This window comes from Balaenoptera ricei, chromosome 8, assembly GCF_028023285.1.
Source record: "Balaenoptera ricei isolate mBalRic1 chromosome 8, mBalRic1.hap2, whole genome shotgun sequence".
NCBI lineage: Eukaryota > Metazoa > Chordata > Mammalia > Artiodactyla > Balaenopteridae > Balaenoptera > Balaenoptera ricei.
The window spans coordinates 97,602,567-97,626,029 of record NC_082646.1 but is presented as its reverse complement, the minus strand read 5'-3'; the positions used below and the strand labels follow the sequence as shown (position 1 = coordinate 97,626,029).

Below are 23,463 nucleotides of genomic sequence, written 5' to 3'. Positions count from 1 at the left end.
ATGTGACATAAGGAAGCAGTCAGTTGTTGACTCACGAAAGCCAGAGTCATAAAAGTGAACTCTACAAAAACCGCAGATGTAGCCCTGCATCCAGGGAAACCGTGCGTGTGGCTCACCCACTGCCATGACTGGAGTCGCCGTGCAGGTGTGTGCTACTCAGGTACACTAGTCTCCCTCTACGAGGAAGGATGCTCTGATTGACACGATCCTCTCTGCAACACCCCCGAGTTTGTCTCTTCACGTGCCTTACTTATCCTCCCCACCTGGATCTGACTTGTGATCTCATCTTCTCCATTTTCTATCTGACCATCAGAACTCGCCAAGCTCTTGGCTTGGGGTTCCGGGTCCAGCTCTTGGGATCTTCCTGCATCTCTCCATTCACAGACCCAACTCAGCTTTCTTTACTCCATGACCTGAGACTTGCTAGCTTGTTTCCAGAGAAGCAACTACAGATACGCAACAATTCAATGGCAAAGGCTGCTCAAGGAAAGGCTTGGAGTTGAGGGCAGTAGAGTGGACCGCTTGTGCGACTGTGATCCTGTAAATGTGGTGCCTCTAAAAACAAAAGACTCCGAAAGCTTAAACTTACTTAAAATTCAAGCTAAGATTTCTAAATTCCATACATACTTCAGTCATATCTGGGCAGTGGGAGGAAGAAGGGGAGAATAGGCCAAGAAGGCCTCCTGGGGGGCAGGAGAGACATTCAAATTCCAGAGAAACATTCCACAACCTGGAAGTTAAAGGGCATGGAGTTGAGTTAAACAGACTGCTAACCGGGTATCTTTTCAACTCAGAGTTCTGTTTCGTGCATCTGAGCTGGCACTTCTTCGGCCTGCAGAGTGATTTATAGCTTGTTAGTATTTACAGCTGAGTGATATTTTCAGCGGCTTGTACAACCACAACCTTTGTGAATGAGGGCCGCTGTCTGAACTTCTAAGTACCGGTAGCCCTGAGTTCTTCATGTAGCTGAGACAGATGTGGGCTTAACCCAGGCCCTGGATGCTTCTAATCCAAGCCCCAGGGGTACAGAAGAGGGACTGGATGGGGAGAGAGGGAGCGCTTTCTCCAGGCAGTGAGTCAGGACACACCCTGTGAATCAACCCCACAACAATGTAGAGTCCCCGGACCAGCAGCATCAACACTGCTTGGGAACTTGCTAGAAAGGCAAATTCTAGGACCTCACCAAGACTTACTCGGAAACTAGGTGTGGAGTGGCAGCCATCTGTGTTTTCATGAGCCTTTCAGGAGCTTCTGATGCATACTGATATTGGAGAACCACTTCCCCAAGAACTAGGGGCTACAGCAAGCTCTGCTGCACTGTGCCCACAGCTCTGACCCCTGCTCCTCATGGGTGATGACTGCCAGTCAGGTAAGTGCTCATACACAACCCTCCCACTTACCAAGCCTTCCCTGCCTGCCTCCGAAAGCTGGACTTGGACTGATGCTGACAGGATGTCTAGGTAAGTATATAATCCTCATCTGAGGCCTTGTTTGCAGCTAAGTCACCGTTCTGGCTACATTTCATAGGAACAAGCTCTTATTTTCAACCTTATTCTTATGCGAGGTTCGACAATCCATTTTAAGTTACTTCCCCATTTTTCTCATCAATTTTTGTCAACAGCCATGGGACCCCAGCTGTCTCTCCTTCCTGTTCTAGATCTGGGATGGTCAATGCCGAAAAGAAAAAAAAAATCTGTGGTATCTTTACTAGTGTTATCTATGAGAGCAAATTTGAACAAAGCTGTCTGTCAAAAGGGACTGGGTAAATAAAATTAGGACATGCTGATAAGGTGGAGTATAATCTTTCTAATCACGCTGTAGAAAAATAACATGGGAAACTACTTCACTCTACAACATGATTTTAGGACTACCTTACGTTTAGTTTTTAAAAATTGACACTGAGAGGATATACGGTTTTGTTGGCACATGCCAGAAATCCAAAAATTCACAGCTCTCGGCCCACTCCATCCCCGCATCACATTTAATGCTCACTTGCTTCAGTCTCTGTCCTCCAGACATGCTCACATCTGGCAGAGAACCAGAGGTAAGGTGGGGGAGGGTGCCCGAGGAGATCCCCAGCCACACAGGCTAGGCCCAGATGTAGGGACCAGGCCTGCCAAGGGGCAAGACCAGAAATGACACAGACATTCAGAAGCAATACAGGTGTGGAGTATTTGGGGGGATGATAAAGTTTTGCTGATACTTGCAAAAAAAAGGGAGAAAAATGAAAGCATGGAGAGACTAAAAAGATAGTAAAATGTAGGCATCCTTGACAGGAGGAGCTAAGAAAATTAACGATAAAAACAAACATGTCATCCCTCATAAAGAACCTTAATTTGGTGAGAAATTCCTTCCAAAGAGAAGATTCAAAACAAAGGGCTGATCTCTCCAGACCTGACAGCCATGCAACTTTAAAGGTGTGCTCCAGAGTTACTTTCTCAAACTTTTTCAAGTTCTGAGAGTGTAGCGCAACGTGGATAACGTAATCGGCCCCCTCTCTGGTTACAGAAGAGAATGGCAAAGCATCTGCCGACACCAGCACTTGGTTTCTGCAAGGCTACCCCTCGCTGTCTCCATCATTCACACACATAGGCCCTTCTTTTGTTTTACATTAAACTAAGGCAGCGGCATCAGGCCAAAACAGGGCTCTCTACTCTCACCCCTCCTCTCCAGCTGAGCAAGCTCAGCGCATGGCTGGAGGCCCTGACAGCAGATCTTTGAAAGAACCAGACCGTCCCTTGATTTACTGACCAAGATCCACACCTACTCCCACCTCGGGGTGTCTGATATTGTAATTTGATGGAATCTAGAGGGGAGACTCCCCTGAAGGTTGGGCTCATAGTTATCACATGTAGGGTAGGTTAAGTATTTCTGAAAGGGAGGGGGAAAGTTAACTGTAAATAAATCAACGTTACTCAGGCTGCCTGTCAGTTGCTTTCACTAAAGACGCAGAAATGTACAACCCACAGCTTTAAATCAGGGCTCTCAACACCGGAACTCCTAGAAATGTGGTAAACACTAAATTTCCCTAAAAAGGATTATTTAAGAGAGAGTTAAAGGAAAAAATTAAGAATATATTTTCCAGTTGCATATCCAGATCTATGCTTTTTATACTTGTGTTCTTTCCCAAATTAGAGTCCAGCACTTTGATCGTTTTGTCCTAAATTAAAATACATCTATTTCAAAACTATAAAATTTCATATACTATTTTCTCCTAGTCTATATTCTTATGAAAGACAGAGACCAAAATCCCAACCATTTATTCTTATACACTTTTCTTAGACCTTTAGCTCAAAGTACAGAATAAAGTCCTACTGTTTCCACATTTTCTGGCTGCGTCATGACCATCCCATCTGTATGAATTCTCCTACAGAGGAACAGATGTGATATTCTTTGCCTCAAGCTTGTACCATATACTCACAAGAGTGGAAACGTTTCAGCCCAGAGGAGGCTTAATGGCTCCCATAAAACTCTATAAGTAACTCAAGATACTCTGCAGGTAGAAGACCTGGGTTCTTGCTTGTTTACACAACTTGCCCATTATATGACCTTGGACGAGTCATCAGGCTCTGTGAACCTCATTGTGTCTCCTTTAGAGATGAACAAGAATCTATCACTTTCCCCACCTTCCCAACAGGGTGAAGGTCAAATAAAATAATGGCTGTCACAACAGCATGTGAGTGAGCCTTGGATGGCTCAAGTCCTGGGATCCCCATCTTCCTTCTTCCCTCCCTCCTTCCTTCCTTTATGTATCAAGGGCTTCCTGTCTGAATTAAATCATCCTAGGTATTATGAGGAATACCAAGATAACTCAGAAATTCCCTTAAGAAGCTTAAAACTTTACAGGAAATTATACTTCTATGCATGTTAAGTGATAGGAAAGAAACAGACAATATGCTTTAAGAGTTACAAGAAGGAAAGATTACTTCGTGCTTAGTTAGGGGTCCAGGAAAACCTCATGGAGGAAGGGGTATATAAGCAGGCCCCTGATATCCAGATAAAATGTGGATGACCAGAGACAATGGTGAAGAGAGGCATCTCAGTGAAAGGACTAACAGTCACAAGGGCACAGGGAAGGAAAAGCATGGAGCAAACACAGAAAGGACAAAGTTGTGCTGCCAGAGATCTAGTGCTCCCTGAAAGGCAACAGAAGGAAATAAAGCTAGAAAGGCAGCCTGGAGCTGGACTGTGGAAGGCCCTGCAGTCAGACTGAGTTTGGATGCCAACACCGCCCTTGCCCATGACGCCCGTGCGTCCACACTCCACATCTGGATAAACGACACCATGTTCCTCACTCTCCCTGAACTGCCCCCCGCCAGTTACTCAGTGATCCCTAATATCACTCACATTTGTCCTGCATTAATTCTCACCTGGGTTCCTGAAACAGCCTCCTGCCTCTAGTCTCAACCTCCTACAACGGATCCATCCTCCACACTGTTGTCAGGCTGACCCGAAACGCAATCTCACCACATGATTCCTGTGTAAATACTTCAGTGATCTCCCATCACCCACAGATAACATTCCAGAACCTTCCATAAGATGCCAGGTGTGGGCTTCCCTGGTGGCACAGTGGTTAAGAATCTGCCTGCCAATGCAGGGGACGTGGGCTGGAGCCCTGGTCCAGGAAGATCTCACATGCCACGGAGCAACTAAGCCCGCGCGTCACAACTAATGAGCCTGCACTCTAGAGCTCACGAGCCACAACTACTGAGCCCGGGTGACAACTACTGAAGCCCGCACGCCTAGAGCCCGTGCTCCGCAACAAGAGAAGCCACCGCAATGAGAAGCCCACGCACCACGACAAAGAGTAGCACCTGCTCACCACAACTAGAGAAAGCCCGCGCGCAGCAACGAAGACCCAACGCAGCCAAAAATAATAAATAAAAAATAATAATTAAAAAAAAAAGATGCCAGGTGTTTGGTGTCCTGGGCCCTCTGCAGGCTCCACCTTCTGCTTCTCCCTCACAAGCCCCCTTCACTCTTGCCACACTGACCCCCTCGAAGTTCCTGAAACCGCCATGCTCTCTTGTCCCTCTGACTTCTGAATTTGCTGGTCCTTCTGGATGGAACCTAACTTCCCCCCCTTTCCCTGACTAGAAACACCTGCCCTTCTCCTTTTAACACTCAGATCATCATTTACCATTGTTCTGGAACTACTAGCCAAGGTAATTAGATCAAAGATAATAAAAGGTTCAAATATTGAAAAAAGGAAGCGAAATTAGCATTTGTAAATATGATTGCATATCTAGAAGACACAAGAGAATCAACTTCTAAAAAGTGAAACAATTACAGAATTCAGTAAAAGAGTATTTCAAAATTTATGTTCAAAAGCCAGTAATATGTCTTCACACAAAAGTTAGAAACTACAATGTCAGAGAGTACATATTCCTTTATCAGAGTATAAGAAAGATAAAATACCTAAGAAAAAAATGTTCAGGACTTGTGAAGGACCTATATAAAGAAAACTTTAAAATTCTACCAGAAAGACAAATCTTGCTTCCAGATAGCAAGATCTACTGCAATGTAAATCCCCAAGGCATGGATTTTTCTCTGCTTTGTTGACTGACATATTTCAAGTCCCAAGAACACTGCCTGGAACATATCAGGCACTCAGTAAGTACCCACTTAATGAATAAATGCCTAAAACTATCTAAAAATTCAATGTGACCAATCGAAATACAGATAGGATTTATATTTGTATTCTGGGAGAAACTGACAGAGATGTCAACCTCCACTTGAGCAAAAATTCAAGTACTCAGGGTTACTGAAGGCATGGAGAACCAGAATAACCAAAATGTTTCTGGTAGAACTATAAACTGGTACAGTATTTTGAAAGGGCCATTCGTTAATATCTATCAACATTCAAAATGTGTTTATTCTTTCAGCAATTTCTCAGCTGGAATTAATTCTGTAGATACACTCACACATTTATGTGCAAACAAATATGAAAGGATGTCCCTTGTATTACTGTTAGAAAATAGATTTGCATATAAGATACACCTGAACAATGGAATAGTATACAGCCATCCTTAAACCTGAAGTATACCTATATAGAATGAAATGGAAATAAGCCCATGATCTATTAGTAAAGTAAAAAAGGCAAGGTACAGAATACTATGTATAGTATGATCCCATTTGTGTTCTAAAATTATATAGTTAGGTGTATATAGGAATAGAAACATTCTGGAAGGTTACCTTTGGCAACAGATTCAAGGGAAGAGACAGACAGAAGGAAACTTTACCTCAAGCAAGACAGAAAGGTGTCTGCTGTTGTTTTGCTTTTACCGTTTTACTTCCTCTCAGGCACCCTCGCTTCGGGAAGTGTCCTGCCCACCCCCATCCAGGAGCGCTGCCTGCCCCACCCCGTGCACTAGGGTGTACAGAACTACTCATACAATACCCTTCCTCGCTGGCTTCCCAAGTTAGTGGAGAGTTCCTCTGAGGGCAGGGCCTGCTTTCCTTTTCTGCTTTCTCAGCACACGGCAGAGTGCCTGGCACACAGGAACCACTTAATAAAGGCTGGAGGAAGGAAGGCAGGAAGGAGGGAGGGAGGGAAGGAGGGCCCCACATGAAGATTAACCAGGTGGCAGCACACAGGACTATCTAGAGAAGGTAGAGTCAGGAGACAAGGACGGCCAGCCGGAAAGAGAGCAACAATTCAGTCTGACATGGAGAAGACCCTAGTGCTCTCAGGTGGAGGCCTCGGGGTCTGTGAGCCAGACGGCAGGTGTTCTCCAGCTTCAGGCACTTTCAGTGAGAAAGAAGCCGTGGCCGCTGACACACTCCCTGCAAGGCCACAAGTGCCTCGTGACTCCTGCAAGCAAGGACGAAGCCCTGTGAGCAGCTTCCAACCACACCATCTCGCTGCTGGAAATACCCAGGGGCCTCAGCCAAAGTCCTGAGCAATCCCTAATGCCTCTCGATCACTTTTGCTGATGATGTTCCTCACAAGGGGTCTGAATGTTAACTGACATAATCCACGGAAAGCACTTAGCATAAAGCACAAGAGGAAGTGCTCAAAATATAAGCTGTTATTATTAAGTTGCTTACAGAATCCTTTCAAGAGTTCAAAGCACCACAACTGCAAAAGTCATCAGAAGTCTTCCATTTCCAACAAGACCCAGGCCTCCCCATTTATTTCTGTAATAAATAAACATACTGTCTTCCTAAGCACATTTAAAATAAACTGGAAGCTGCTGCTTCAGTATTTCTTACTTTTGTCATCATTTCAAAATTCAGCTGGTCCTATCGTCCCCAAGTCTTACGGCACACTCCCATCTTAGAAAGCTCGAATTTAAATAACCTTTACAAATTCAGTACATTTTCCATCATCCCATCCTGATAGCTGGCCCAGGCCTGATGTGGCTCGCCCCGGAATTCATTTACCACGGAGGGAGGGTCATTCCAGTCTTCATAGGAGATGGCGGCGTATGGATAGATCCGGTCATTGATGATCTGCAGGGTGGCCAGGGCAATGGCTTTGATTGACTGGAAGTACGCTTCCCAGAACCACCGTGCCTGTGAAGAAAACCACACCGTGTGAAGTGAGCAAAGAGAGTGAAGAACTAGATGCTCCGTCACAGCCAACTCTGGGTCTGGGTAATTGCCTTACTCCCGAAGAAGAGGGAGACCAAGGCAAAGGCTCCCTGCTGTTCAAGCCAGCTCCATCAGAGTGGGCATCAAGGCAGTCAAAATAGCACGTGAGCACGTGACACGCACACTGGGTTCAATTTAGGTTTAAGAGAAACTACATGATATTTAAGACGAAATATCAGCGTGTTTAACCAGAGCAAGTTTAGAGTCTTTTTTGATATAACATACATAAAGTGCACAGATCTTAAGGGTACAACTCAATGAATGTCTACCTTCAGTACTCTTATAACTACTACCCAGATAAAGATATAGAACATTCCACACCCCAGTCAGAACCTCACCCCTCCAAAAGTAATCATTATTCTGATTTCTATTAGCCCACTACTGAATTTCATATTAATGGCATCGAACAGTATTTACTCTTTTGCTCAACACTGTTAATACTAAAATCAGGTTTTGGTGTCAAGTTATGCTGGCCTCATAGAAGGAGTTGAAAAAGTTCTATTCCTTGACAAATTTTATGCAAGGTTGGCATTACTTCTTCCTTGAAAGACTGAGAATTCATCAAAAAAGCCATCTGGGCTAGGTGTTTTTTTGGTGTGTAAAGGTTTTAAATCATGGATTAATTTTCTTTCATAGCCATAAGATTATGCACATTTTCATGTCAGTTTTGCAGGTAGTATTTTTCAAGGAATATGTTCACTTTACCTAAATTGTTAAATTTATTGGACTAAATGTGTGTCAATGCCTATTTAATGCCTATAGAACCTGTAGCAATACATCTCCTTTCATTCCTGATATTGATAATCTGTGTTTTCTCTTTGTACTTGATCAGTCTTACTGGATGTTTATCAATTTTATTATCTTTTCAAAAAACCAATGTTTGGTTTTGCTGATTTTCTTTACCTTACATTTTTTTTCTATTTTGTCCCTTTCTGCTCTTATTTTTACTTTCTTCTGTTTTGGGGGACTTTAATTCATCCTGCATTTAGCTTCTTGAGGTTGAAGTTTAGATATTTCAATCTTTCTTCTTTTTTAATACATACATGTAAAGCTATAAATTTACTTCTATGCACTATTTTAAATGCATCCCACACATTTATATATCATTTTCGTTATAATTTAGGTGAAAAATGTTTTTAATTTCCATTGTGATAGTTTCTTTAATCCATGGGTCATTTAGAAGTATGCTGTTTAATTTCCAAACATTTTGGGATTTTCTATTTATCTTTCTGTTACTGATTTCTACTTTGCACTGTAGTCAGAAAACACACGTTATTTCAAAACTTGGCAATTTATTTAAACTTGATTTATGGCCCAGTACATAGCTTATTTTTGTAAATGATCTATGTGCACTTTAAAAAAAGAGAATTTTGCCATTGATGAGTGTAATGTTTCACCACTGTCAAGTACAGTAAGCTGATTTTAAGTACTGTTTCAATATTCTTTATCTTTATTGATTTTTCTCTGCCTGTGTGCATGTGCATGTACATGTGTGTGCGTGTGTTTACTTCCAAAACTTTTACTTTCCAATTTGTGCCCTCAAAGCTTGTCTCAGGATTGTCTCTTATAAAAAGGATATAAATGGCTTTTAATATTTTATCCTATTCAAAAATCTTTGGCTTCCAATTGTACATATAGTCCATTTACGCTTAATGTAATTTCTGATACGGCTGAGTTTAAGTGTATGCTCATTCTATTTGTTTCATCGAGGTTCACAGATATACCTCAGTGTGGCCCTTTGTATTTATCCCACTTAGGATTGGAGAGCTTCTCCAATCTATGATTTGATGTCTCTCCCTGTTTTTAGAAAACTCTCAGTCAATATTTTTTTAAAATATTGGTTCTGTCACACTCCTCTTCTTCTAGGACTCCAAATACACATGTACGTAAAATGTTTTCACCATGTCCCATATGTCTCTTACTCTCTTTTCTGTATTTTTCCTCTCTGTGCTTCAATCTGGGTATTTTCTACTAGTTTTTCTTCTGGTCCAATAATCCTTTATCCTTTTTTTGTGTGTGTCTAAACTGCTATTAAACCAATGTACTGAATTCTTACTTTCCCTTCTTATATTTTTCAGTTGCAGAATTTCCATTTGACTTTTTAAAAGAAGATTTCAAAACTTTGTTGAAATCCTCCTTCTTTTCTTCTATATTATTGAACATTGTTCGTTCCTGACTGATAACCCCAGTATCTGAATAACCTGTAACTCTCTTTCTATCATCTGTTTTTACTCTTCATTTTGGTCATTTGGTTTCAATTTCTAGCATGCATCTTAATTTTTTATTGGATGCCAACATTCTGTATTAAAAAACTGTAGACGTTCTGGATGATCCAGATTATCTTCCTCCTAAGAATGTAACATATTCTTCTGGCAGGCACAGAGAATGCAGTCAGATCACTATAATCCCGTCAGGGGTTGGTTTTAAGTTTTGTCAGGGCCATCTTTTTTCAGCTTGCCCTTACTCTGAAGGTGTGGCCTTCTGGGCCTTCAATTAAAGCCTGGGGTATTTACCAGGATCCCTCCATCTTGCCCAGCCTTGAACATTGATCTTTATCTCATCAGTAGTATGCACGGTTGCTGAAATAGCTACAGAGCTTGTTAGGCTCCTAGTTGTTTCTTTCTGCAGGGATTCTCAGAGTCTTGTTCTGATCATGTGCACCTCAGAAGTTGGCAAACACCTTAAGGGAAGACTGCATGCCCATTTTTTGCTATATCCCCGTGGTTCCCTTTCTCCTGGGATTTTGTCCTTCAAATCCCAGATACTTTGGAAGCCCCTAACTCCAACCTGTCAGCCCTGTGGGACTGCTGCTTTCTGCAAAGCCTCCATACCCTGGGCTGTGAATTAGGAAGCACCCTCGGGGAAGGAGCCAGAGTGAACAAGTAGCTCCCCTCGGTGTGCTCCTATCTCTCAGGAATTGTCCCTCAAGTCCTGACTGCATGGGCTGCTCTCTGAACTGTTGTTTCATCTACTTTAATAAGCTCTTATACTTCTTTTTCTTTTATTGACCGGAGGGTTACTCCCAAACCAGCTACTGTGTCAGAGTCTTCTGAAAGAAGACAGTTTCTTATCCAAGCAGAGTTTAAACTCGGTTCCTAATGAAAGCATGATGCTGGTGTAGACGACCTCTCCAGCTTCATTCGGCCTATGAGTCCACTCAAAATCAGAGACTGTTAGGACTTACGCAAGGGGGCGAACATTTCCAAGTTTAGCATGAGAAACTGGAAGCGTAACCAAAATAGGTGGAGGAAAGAGACACTTTCTAGTCCAGACTTACTGACTTTGGTTCTGTTTCCTGGGCAAGTCCTCTATTCATTAGTTAAAGCCAAGGATAACTTCTGAGTTATAGGATGACTGTTGTTTCCACTAACATTAAGAAGAAGGCGAAGCATCCCAATGAGAATTTCTCCTACTCAAAGAAAATCAGAAACAGATTTAGCTTCCAAGGGCATCTGACTTAAGCTGTCCTGTGGTCTGCCATCTGGGTACAGCCTGGGGGCCTGCTGGCTGCCTGCTGCTGCTTCTTAGATACACTCCACTCACTCCAATCTCCTTCCTGCTCAGTCATCTTGCTGCTTTCCCTCCCATCATCCAGCCAAAATATCTACAGTTCATGAGACCTAAAAGAATCCATCTTCTCTGTGAGACCTTCAGTGAGGTTGAGCGCCCCCAACATCAACAATCTTCTCTTACTGTGAAACACCACAGCATTTACAGCCTTTACCTTATATGTCAGGTCTCTTATATTCTGTTCTATCACTGATTTGCTGCTATTTCAGATGATCACATTTCTCTCTCCAGCTAGACTGTGAATTCCTTTGGTGTGGAAACTGGCATTCTTTTATTAGTATCCCTGCAAATGTTAGAATGTTTTCCCTGTTGCAAAGCACTTTTGTACCCATGGTCTCATTTGCTCTTTATTACCAGTTTGTCACTTATTTGGGGCAGATGCAAATCTCACTTTATATGTGAGGAAACTGAGACACAAAGCTGTTAAGTGGCAGTGTCACCCCTCATGAATCCTAACTCTAAAGTCAGACCTTCTCCTACCCCATTCTAGAGTATTAAGAGTACCAGCACACAGTAAGTTTTAGGAAATGGTCCTCTACCAAGGAACTGAAAAGAGTAAAAATTCACTGAGAAGCGTGAGCCCACACATAAACACACACAGCTTAAATATTTACCTCCTTTTCTACCCAAATGGGTCCATCATCGTAGGTTATTTTATTTTAAATCACACCACACTCAAACTTAAGCATCCCAAAGCTTTACGTTCACACTGAATCACAGCAGAGACAGCAGCATTTGGGATTTATAGGAAACAATGATTGGTAACAAATCCACCTAGAATACCAGCCAACTGCACAAGTGTAGGACAGAGCTTCTGATTTAAGATGTCTCAAATCATCTAGCCCTGTCCACCAAATTACAATTTCTCTCAGAAAGGAAGCAAGCTTTGCCAATAATCATAGTTCAAGTGTCTCAGCCTGAGGATAAGTGAACTTTGCAGGCTTAATTATTTCTGCAGGACCTCTTTAACACCTTGAAGTGTTTAGAAGGCGTAATTTACAGCCCCGCCAGGACTCAGCATCAGCCACTTTTCGGCAGAGAGGAAGGAGTTTTCAGCTATGCTGGCAACACATGAAAGCACCAGTGTTCCCATCCAGTGAGCAAATGCAAATGCTTATTATGTTTTGAGGGTTTTTTTCCCCCTACAACAGGGGCCACACTTATCTCTATCTGAAAAGTTTAAATGAGGGATTCTTCCACAGCTCTGCAAATTCCCTAGGCACGCTACACTGTGGATCTACACAACTGAAATGTAAGTCACATATGAAATGGTCATAACAATAACCTTTGACAAAGCATTTAGCTTTTCTTCATTAAACAGATACCACGGTAATTTTGTAAAACGTGCATATTTCAAAGCATAAGAACTACAAAGTTCCTATGATGCTTTCAAATATTAGAATCATAAAGCAAAGGGCAAGGATTGGGCCAACTTAAAACCAACTTAAGCAAATAAATACTTCAAATTGAAACTGTTACTTTGGTTTAATTTCTTTGATTTTCAGTAACATAAAGCCAACAGGATTAGCAATAACAAGTGTTTAAAGGAAGCCCGCACAGTATGGTAGAAAGAGCCACGGCGATGAGTACCTTGCACAATTTTAAGTGACTTAACCCCTCTGCTTTTTGCATCTGTGAGATGGAGACCACACCGCCTTTCTCGTGGAGCTGAAGATCCAGTGAGATGAGGGTTGTAACGCCCCTTGCCCACTGCCAGTGCAGAACAGACAATCAGAACGTGTTAGCTCTCTGCTCAACACTTGCATCCATCCTATCCCCTCAGGGTCTGTGTCACTTATGTTAGAATACACTCAGCACTGTTTTGGGGTGGAAAGGGAGGAAGGGGAAGAGGAGAGACAGAATGGGATCTCAACATTACACTCCATTCATCTCAATTCTTGAAGCCAGTAAAGAAATCCAACTGGTCACAGAACAGAGTTAGATATAATAAAAATAAATCAAGTACGAGTGTGACAGACCTTTATACTGAAAAGTACAGCAACTAATGACATGCCCCTTCTACCTGAATCTCTAAGCTTCCAAGGAAGAGGCCAGCACTCCTCTGGAAACTGTGAGGGTGGGAACACATCTGGTTTTGCTCACGACTGGTCTTGCAGCCCCTAGCACAGTGCCTGTCAAGGAGTGGGCAGTCAAACGTTTGTTGAAAGAACAAATCCATCTCCCTCACAGGCATCACATGCATCTCACGGGACTTTCTAAATCTTCCAAGTACCAGCCCATGACCTTAAAGGGGGAAGACCATCATTTAATAATAATGACCGCATCTTGTATACAGAATTTTAAAAGGTAAAAGATGGGGGAAATGGATTTGAGGGGGAAAAAGGAAAATTTGTTTCTGGGTGAAACAGCAAGGCAGCAATGGGATTATAAGTTTCCCTTATATTACGCACGTAAAGACCACGAGAGAGAGAAACGGTTGTTAAAACTATGCCACGCCAGTCTGTTCCTAGTGGACAGGCTATCCAACCATTCAAAGACTATACAGAAGGACAAGAACCCCAGGATCCCGAGTGGTCCAAGAGCATCTGCCTCCCAAAGCAGTGACGGCTTTCCAGTGCCCTTCATTCAGTCAGCAGCCAACTGTGCAACGCCCTTTCCATCAGAACCCCCTGAATGTGACCCACGTCAACAGGCTTCATTTTAGTACATCAAAGGACTTTCCTAATGAAAACCACAAAACAAAATGATAAACCAGCCAGCTAAGCCTCTGTCCCAAATCCCAAGAGGTAGCACTGTCCAAACACCCGACAACGACATGTAGCTGTGGATCAGCAGGTGCCCCAATTCTGCTCTATTTCCCCACCCCCCCACCCACTGGTTGGTCACAACATAAAGGATCTGCTTCTGCTTAGGATGCAGAAAGCCACAAGGGAACATGGAATCCACCATAACAATGAGAAAACGGCACCAGATACCCCACTATCACCATAACTTGTCTTGGGCCAATCGGAGAGCTATGGTCATAAGGCAATCAGGGAAACCAAATTCCAAAGAGTGACATCAGGAGCAATGGGACACTCTAACTATTTCAGCTTTGGAAAAGCACAGAGGTAGGGGTGGCTACCGTAAAAGCAGCCTCAAAAAACAGCTAAAATTTTAACAAATTCCTCAAACTGAGTGTGGGCTAGTAGGGCAGTTTGGAAGTTCTAGACATAAGCAGGACACCCTCCCACCAGCAACTCAGAGGGACACTGCCCTGGTAGCAGGGGCAGAAGCAAAAGCCATCTGCCCCGGAAGGACAACCAGGTAAACTCGCTCAGATCAGGCTCCTACACGGATATAGCGCAGAGGTCAGCTACCACCAAGGGAGGGGCAGGAAACTCCCTCCAACCTCAGACGCCCACAGACAGAGGGCAGACTTTAACTGCCCAGGGGGAGGAGCAGGAATGCTGAGAAAGCCCCACCTCCAAGGCCCCAGCAAGCAAGCCTGCCAGACTGCGGCTGGACCAGGGGAACAGAACCCTACTGCTCCACCACGAGCCCGGCACCACACAACAAGCAAGGGAAGTCTACCCACCGACGGAAGCAAGGCCTCCTGTGTGGCACAGGTGGGCAGGGCCTGCTGAAAGTGGAGGGTGAGGCTGGAACTCTGAGAAAAACCTTAGTACCTTGTGCCCCACACAAGAACAAGGTGACCACCAGCAGCATCTGAAGTGTGTGGTGCTGGAGGTAAGTCTAGCAATGGACAAACCCAAACCCACCTTGATTACACGCTAGATTGAGTCAACCTCCCATGCTAACGGCTCACAGAAGAAGAGGTCTGCCCATTTCTGGACACGACATTCACTTTAGGTCTCCTGTTTTTCTAACACACAATGTCCATCATTCAATCAACATTTATCGGAAACAAAATGCGAAAGAAAACAATCCACTGTCAAAACATAAAGCCACCAGCAGAACCAGACCCAAAGATGACCAAGATGTTGGAACTACTACATGGGGACTTTAAACCAACTATAATTAATATGTTGAACGAACTAGTAAAAAAGGCAGACCACTTGCATGAACAGATGGCAGATGGGAGTATTCAGTAGAGAGATGAAAACTATAAAAAAAGAGCCAAATGAAAATGCTAGAAGTAAAAAACATAGTATCATAGAATTTCTTCAATTGGTTTATCAGCACAGTAGGTATAGCAAAGGAAAGAAATACTGTAGTGAACTTGAAAATAAAAAAGAAATTATCCAAACCAAAATGCAAAGAGAAAAAGAGTATAAGAAAACAGAACAGAGCACCCAAGAACTGTAGAACCATATCTAATGTTCGTACAGTAGCTGTAACTGGAGTTCCAGAAGAGGGGTAGGAAACAAGGCAACAGATACATCTAAAGAAATAATGGCTAAGAATTTTCTAAAATTAATGAAAAACAATAAAACAGACTGAATAAGTGCAGAGAACCAAGACAGAGTAAATAAAGCATTCGCCTTCTCCCTCAGGAAGTTTAAGAAACAGCTGCATCGTTAAAGATGCAAAAACACTTCTGCCTCTGAGCAACCTGGGAGATTCAAGAGATCTGAGTACAGGAGATTTTCTCTCAGCTTACTACACTGACAGAACCATATATCTCAGGTGAGGGCTGGAAAATATTTCCACGCCTCATGGATTAATTTTTCAAAGCTGTGTCTGAAGATGAATCTGAAAACTTCCAAAGGGATTCTAAGTCTTTCCAAGCACCAATGCACCACAGGCTGATGAGTTCCTTTTCATTTGTTTGCTGTGACAAATGGAACCAATGAGCATTCCTACTATTGCTCCAAAGCCTCCTATGCAGCAAACCCTGCAGGGTTACACTGGCTCTCTTCCTCGCTACCTTCCCGTACAGATGAGAGGGCAAGAGCAGGGAGCGCAGTGCCCTTCTTGCCTAACCTCACACCAGCCTGGAGGCAGCAGAGACAGGCTCGAACAACCTCCACCTGGCAGCCAAAGCCACGCACTGGTGAGGTCAAATGATAATCCGAGCATCCTGATTCCTAGTTGAGAACTACTGCAAGACTGGCTTTTTGTTTATTCTTTTGCTTACCCCATTTTTATAAACATAAGAGTTACAAGACAACGTACTTAAAATTAGGGGAAAAAAATATCAACAAAACCCCTCAGGGGCACTTCTCATGGACTGAAGGTTTTATAAAAATGTACTAGGCCTGTGTTGTCCGTTTTTCTAGAGGCGAAGAGGAAGTTCACTAACATTTGATACCTTTACTCAATGATTCAACAAACTAATAAAAAGGATTTACCACCTTTAAAATAGAGAGAGATTTCTGAAGCAGAAAAGGTTAATATATCAGGAATTTATCAGCACTCCATTTTTTTCTTTACTTAAAATATTTATTTTGTTAATTACATTTAAAATACCTTACTCCATAAAAATGAGAGTGCTTTTTTTCATTCCCGTACTCATGAAGCTACTTTACTCGCCCTCTCCGCGTGCATCTTCCACCTAAAAGTCCCTGATGCCCCTGCAGGCACTTTTCCATCATCTAGCGCAGTGTTCCCAGGCCCATCATCTCAATTACTTGATCACAGCACCTGAGGAAGCCACATATACAACTCACTGAACTTTCCTCAAAGCCAGAAACATCTGTTCACATAACAGTAGCAGAGTTCATTCCACAATTTTTGGGTAGGTGTAAAATTTTTTTATTTCTTTACCATGCAAACTTGTAGTTGCTTTCTTTTTAACTTTTCATTTTGAAATAATTTTAGAGAACAGTTGCAATGGTAGTACAGAGAGTTCCCGAACACCCTCACCCAGCTTCTCCCAATGTTAACATCTTGTATCACCACGGTACAACGATCAAAACTAAGACGTTAACATTTAGTTAATTCTATTAACTCAGCTACAGACTTCTGTTTTCTTTTTGGATTTTCCCAGTTTTCTTCTAAGGTCACTTTCCTGTTCCAGGATCTAATCCAGGACACTGCATTGCATTTGGTTATCATGCTTCCTTAGTTTCCTCCCATCTGTGACAGCTTCTCCATCTTTCCTTGTAGTTCATGACCTTGACACTTTTGCCTAGTGTGGTCAGGAATTTTGCAGAATGTCCCTCAATCTGGGTTGGTTTATTAGACTGGGGTTATGGATTTTGGAGAATACTACGGAGCTGATTTGCTTTTCTCTTTACCTCATATCGGGGGACCCATGGTATCACCATGACTTATTACAGGGGAAGTTCACCTTGATCCCCTGGTTAAGGTGGTGTTTGCCAGGTTTCTCCACTGTAAAGTTACCATCCCCATTTCATAATCTATGCGTTAGAAGCAAGTCACTATATTCGTACTGTATTCAAAGGGAGGATAATTAAGCTCCACCTCCTGGAGGAGGGAGTATCAAAGAATTTAGCACACCATTTTTAGCATTGTTTAAAAGGATTAAAAACTATGAAATTCTATTCACCGAGTATTATATATATGTTAGCTGCTCTATGTATACACAGTACAGGATTTTATTAAAACCCTTAAGCCTATGGGGATTTGTGGCTTATGGAAATATTAAAACTTTTCTTTCCTCAATAATTTCACTAAATAAAAAATCTGACATTTGCCTTCAATGTTAAGTTGAAGAGTGATAACATATCTCGTCTATTGAAAAGAGAAAAGCATACAGCCAGTTTTTATTAAAAATCTTAAGAGACTGGGCTTCTCTCGTGGTGCAGTGGTTAAGAATCCGCCTGCCAATGCAGGGGACAGGGGTTCGAGCCCTGGTCCAGGAAGATCCCACATGCCGCAGAGCAACTAAGCCCATGCACCAAAACTACTGAGCCTGCGCTCTAGAGCCCGCGTGTCACAACTACTGAAGCCCGCGCGCCTAGAGCCCATTCTCCACAACGAGAAGCCACCACAATGAGAAGCCCGCGCACCGCAACGAAGAGTAGCCCCCGCTCACGACAACTAGAGAAAGCCCACCGCAGCAACGAAGACCAAACGCAGCCAAAAAAAACTAAAATAAATTAAAAACAACAACAACAACAAAAATCTTAAGAGATGAAATCTACTAAGACCTCAAATATTTCTAAATTTCAATTGCTTCTAGTCTCATATTTTAACTTTACTCTGATATATACACAGAATTACCATCCAAAAATAAAGCACCCAATTTGATAATTTGGAAAAGAATGAAAGAACCATAAGGAAACTAGTAGAAGCAATAAGAAAACAGAAAAAGAAAGGAATTTGAAAAGAAATCCAAGAGCTTTCCATTGATTGGCTATTAAGAAAATCCTAGAGAGTCAACTAAAAACCTATCAGAGCAAATAAGGAAGTTCAGTAAAGTGGCCAGCTACAAAATAGTGTTTAAAATAAATAAAACAAAAAACCAAAACTCTTATATCCCAGCAATACCCAGTGAGATTGTGTACACACACACACACACACACACACACACACACACACACACACACACACACTAATGGCAAAGTTCATCCCACTACCCCAACTTCTCACAGTCCAGATTACTATTAGTCCTCCTGACAGATGTTAGTTGCCTCCCCAGCATCCATTACCTTCCTTATCTTTACTAACAAAACCAGCTTAAAATACTAAATTTTCCACCCTCTTGTGCAGCAATGGATGACCGTGTGACACAGTACTGGTACAGCCCCTGGGTATGTGAGTTTTCCTAACTAAAAAGATGAAGTCATTTAAGGGTAAGCCTTTTGGTTTTTTCCTTTGGCCTTCTCCCTCCGCTTGCCTGGAATGCAGACATGATTGGCTGGAATTGAAGCAGACGTATTGTAACTGAAAAGACAAAGCCAGCATGCTGATGGTGATGGAGCAGAAACAGAGAAAGAAGCCTGCTTCTCTGATGGCATCACTGAATCACTACACTTGCCCTGGATGGATTACCTACTTCCAGATTTCTTTTAATGTGAGACATACAAACCCTGACTTCTTTAGCTATGGTTAGTGGAGTTTTCTTCTATATTTAGTTACATATCCTCCTGAAACTGTCTTCTTATGTGAAGACCATAATATAGCCTTCATTTCCCTAAACACAAAAGCAATCATTATTTGCAGATGATAGGATTTTATATCTGGAAGACTCAAGAGAATCAGCTAGAAATATGCGAACTAATTACAGAATCCAGGAAGGTGGATAATTGCAAAACACACATAATAAAATTAGTTTAATTCCATCTCTAGTTATGTTACAGAAGGTCGCAAAAGACCACCAGACCACCACATGTCCCATGACAAGAAAACGAGACAAAGTGTTTCAGCCAAAATTCAAATTTTCCTTAGAGCCAAAGAGTTTGTATTCTAACCTTGCTATAACACCTCTTATTAGTTTAGTAGTTTGTAGATTCCTTTGGCTTTTCTGAATACACAATCATGTCATCTCCAAATGAAGACAGTTTTCCTTTTTCTTTGCCAATTTTTATGCCTTTTATTTATTTTTCTTTTGCACTGTCTAGGACCTTCAGTATAATACTGAGCACAAGTGGAGAGAGTAGACATCCTTGGCATGATCCCAATTTTAGGAGAAGGCGTTCAGTACTTAACCAGTAAGTATAATGTTAGCTATAAGTTTTTCATAAATATCCTTTATCATGTTACAGGAGTTCCTTTCTATTCCTCATTTAGCTGAGAGTTCTTCTCAAGAATGATTGCTGAATTGTATCAAATGATTTTTTCCTACATTTTTAAGATGATCAGGTAGGTTTTTCTCCTTCATTTTGTTAATGTGAGAAGGTACATTAATTAAATTTTTAATGTTAAACCAATCTTATATTCCTGACCTCATTTAGTTATGATAGATATCTCTTTTTATATACTGCTATGTTCAACTTATATTTTTTTGTTTAGGATTTATGCAGTCACATTAATGTGGGATAGCTGCCTGACACAAATGATTATAAGATGCACCATTATTTCATATAACACTAAGAAAAAAAAAGCTTCCAATCAAGATATGATACAATGCTAAAACAATATCAATTTTAACACAATCTGACATCAGAGATTTTGAAGTGTGAAAAAATAAGGGTCTGAGAATCAGTTAAACATGGTATATACTTTTTCACTTGACCCTCACAACAATCCTATATGAAAAGAGATAATCCTACAGACAAGAAAACAGGCTCAGAAAGATTAACAGTAACTTGCTCATGGTCCCAAAGCTGATAAGTGAAGATCCAGAACACAAAGCCATTTTGTCTAGCTCTGAAGTCCATGTTCCTTTCATCTTGGTACTGATGAAAACACAAACTGCCTTAAAGGATAAATCCAGAGCTGCAGCTAGGCTTTGAATCAGGTTGGGTTTAACCTATTAAGGCTTTTCTCCACCACAGATTTCTCTGAACAACATTAAACAGAACTTGATTCACAAACACCTCACTAAGGCAGTATCATTAATAATACCACATGTTCAAATATTTAACAATGATTAAATGATTCCGAAGTGTATGAATGTGATGTCTCCCAGGGAAACCAGGAATTGCGCTGCATCATTAGCAAAGTGAGTATCAACTGGAGGATGGCCGGCAACTTAGAATCTTATTGGTGACACCAACTTTAAAACATGTAGTAGAAAAAGCACTAGAGTAGGACAGATCTGCTTCTACTTTGGGTTCTGCCATTAAACAGTAAATAAATGTTGACAAGTCATTTAACTTTCTGGATCTCAATCTTCATACCTTAAAATTAAAACAGGATTACATGTCTTAAGGACTCTTCCACACTTGAAATTCAGTGATTCTCCAGCCAGATGTCTGTCTCCTCAACTCAAAAACTGAACGTCTCCCAGTACTCCAAGACTCATCTTCTCTGCCTGACATTCAAGGTCCTCCACAATCTGTGGTAAGGGAAATACCCAACACCAGCCCGCTCTAGCCATCCTGTCCCACCTAAAGGTGGGGTGGGTGGTGATAAAACAAAACAAGAACAAGCAAACAAACAAAAAACTGAGAAGCCCTGGGGGAAGTTCAAAGTTCAGGGGCACAAGCTCACCACTAGACTAGTTCTCTAGTCCTGTGATTAGACTGAGACCTAATCACAGGACTAGAGAACACTTCCCTGTGCTTCCCCTACACCTTACCATCACACCACTAAAAGCCTATTTACCAGAGTTCCTTTCACTCAGTACATTACGACCAGAACTCAAGAAAAATACAACACATGCTTAAAGGCAATGGCAGGGATCCTGGAATTATCAGACCAGAAATTTAAAACTATGATTAATAGGCTAAGAGTTCTAATGGAAAAAAAAGACAACATGCAAGAACAGATGAATAATGTGAGCAGAGGGAGAGAAATTCTAAGAAAGAATCAAAAAGAAATGCTATAGATCAAAAGCACTGTAACAGAAATGAAGCATGCCTTTGATGGGCTCATTAGTAGACTGGACATGGCTGAGGAAAGAATCTCTGAGCTTGATGATAATGACAACAGAAACTTCCAAAACTGCAAAGCAAAGAGAAAAAAGACAGGGGGGAAAAAAAAACAGAACAAAATATCCAAGGACCATGCTATAAAAGGGGCAACATACACATACAAATACCAGAAGAAGAAAAACAAGAAAGGAAGGGAAGCAATATTTGAAGCAGTAATGACTGAGAATTTCCTCAAATTAATGTCAGATACCAAACCACAGATCCAGGAAACACGGAGAACACCAAGTAGGATAAATACCAAAACACCACACCTATGCATATCATATTGAAACTTCAGAAAATCAAATATTAAAAGAATTCCTGAAAGAAGCCAGAGGGAAAAAACACCTTACCTATAGAGTAGCAAAGGTAACAATTACAGCTGACTTCTTCTCAGAAACCACACAAGCAAGAAGAGAGTGAAGTGACACGTATAAAGTGTTAAGAGAAAAAACCCACCAACACAGAATTTTATACCCTGGAAAATTACCCTTCAAGAGTGAAGGAGAAATGAAGAATTTCTCAAACAAAAATTGAGAAAATTTGTTGCCAGTAGTCCTGCCTTGCAAGAAATGTTAAAAAAAGTTCTTCAGGGCTTCCCTGGTGGCGCAGTGGTTGAGAATCTGCCTGCTAATGCAGGGGACACGGGTTCGAGCCCTGGTCTGGGAAGATCCCACATGCCGCGGAGCAACTAGGCCCGTGAGCCACAACTACTGAGCCTGCGCGTCTGGAGCCTGTGCTCCGCAACAAGAGAGGCCGCGATAGTGAGAGGGCCGCGATAGTGAGAGGCCCGCGCACCGCGATGAAGAGTGGCCCCCACTCGCTGCAACTAGAGGAAGCCCTCGCACAGAAACGAAGACCCAACACAGCCAAATAAATAAATAAATAAATAATTAAAGGTGCTAATAATTAAAAAAAAAAAAAAAAAAAGTTCTTCAGACAGAAGGAAAATGATGAGGGTCAGAAAAAGATGCACATAAAGAAAGGAAGAGCATCAGAAAGGGAATAAGTGAAGGTAAAATTAACTTTCACTTTTCTTATTCTTAATTGATCTAACAGATAACAATCTATTCAAAATAATAATAGCAACAAATTTATTTGATTATATATATATATGTATACGTGAAATGAATGACAGCAGTGATACGAGGGACAAGAGGAAGAATTAGGATTATTTTGCTAATATAAGGAAGGTACTTCCACTATCCCTGAAGCAGGGATATTTGAAAATGGATTTGGATTTGATATAAATGTATAGTGCAAACTCTAGGCCGACCACTAAAAAAGTATTGAAAAAGAAGTGTAATTCACATGCTAAGAAAGTAGAGAAAATGGAATCATATAAAACACACAATTAAAACCACAAAAGACATAAAATGTGTCGAAGACAAAAATAGGAACAAAGAACAAAACCAACAAATAGAAAATAGTAACAAATATGGTCAATGTTAATCCAACTATATCAATAATCACTTAAATGTTAATGGTCTAAGTACATCAATTAAAAGCTTGTCAGAGTGGATCAAAAAACAAGACCCAACTGTATGTTGTCTATAAGAAACCCACTTTAAATACAAAGACACATATAAACTAAAAGTAAAGGGATGGAGAAAGATATAGCATGCTAACACTAATCCAAAGACAGTGGGAGTAGCTATATTAATTTCAGACAGAACAGACTTCAGAACAAGGAAAATTACAAGGTATCAAGAGTGGCATTACATAATGATAAAAAGGTCAATACTCCAAGAAGACATAACAATCCTCAATGTGTACGCAACTAACAAAAGAGCATCAAAATACATGAGGAAAAAACTGACAGAACCTCAAAGAGAAAGAGATGAATCCACTACTAGAGCTGGAGATTTCAACACCCATCTATCAGAAGTGGACAGATCCAGCAGGCAGA

The 23,463-nt window shown here is 41.5% G+C and overlaps 1 protein-coding gene across 4 annotated transcripts in view; it reads right to left on the bottom strand.

The window, feature by feature from the left end:
• Positions 1-23,463, bottom strand: part of EXT2 (exostosin glycosyltransferase 2) — a 134,313-nt gene that overhangs the window by 61,527 nt on the left and 49,323 nt on the right. For 3 of the 4 annotated variants that reach the window (XM_059931428.1, XM_059931425.1, XM_059931426.1), the window contains one exon: positions 7,387-7,518. The exons of the other annotated variant lie outside the window; for it this stretch is intronic. In XM_059931428.1, the coding sequence (XP_059787411.1) occupies positions 7,387-7,518 (132 nt within the window). The remainder of the gene's footprint in view (positions 1-7,386; positions 7,519-23,463) is intronic. 4 annotated transcript variants of the gene reach the window in all.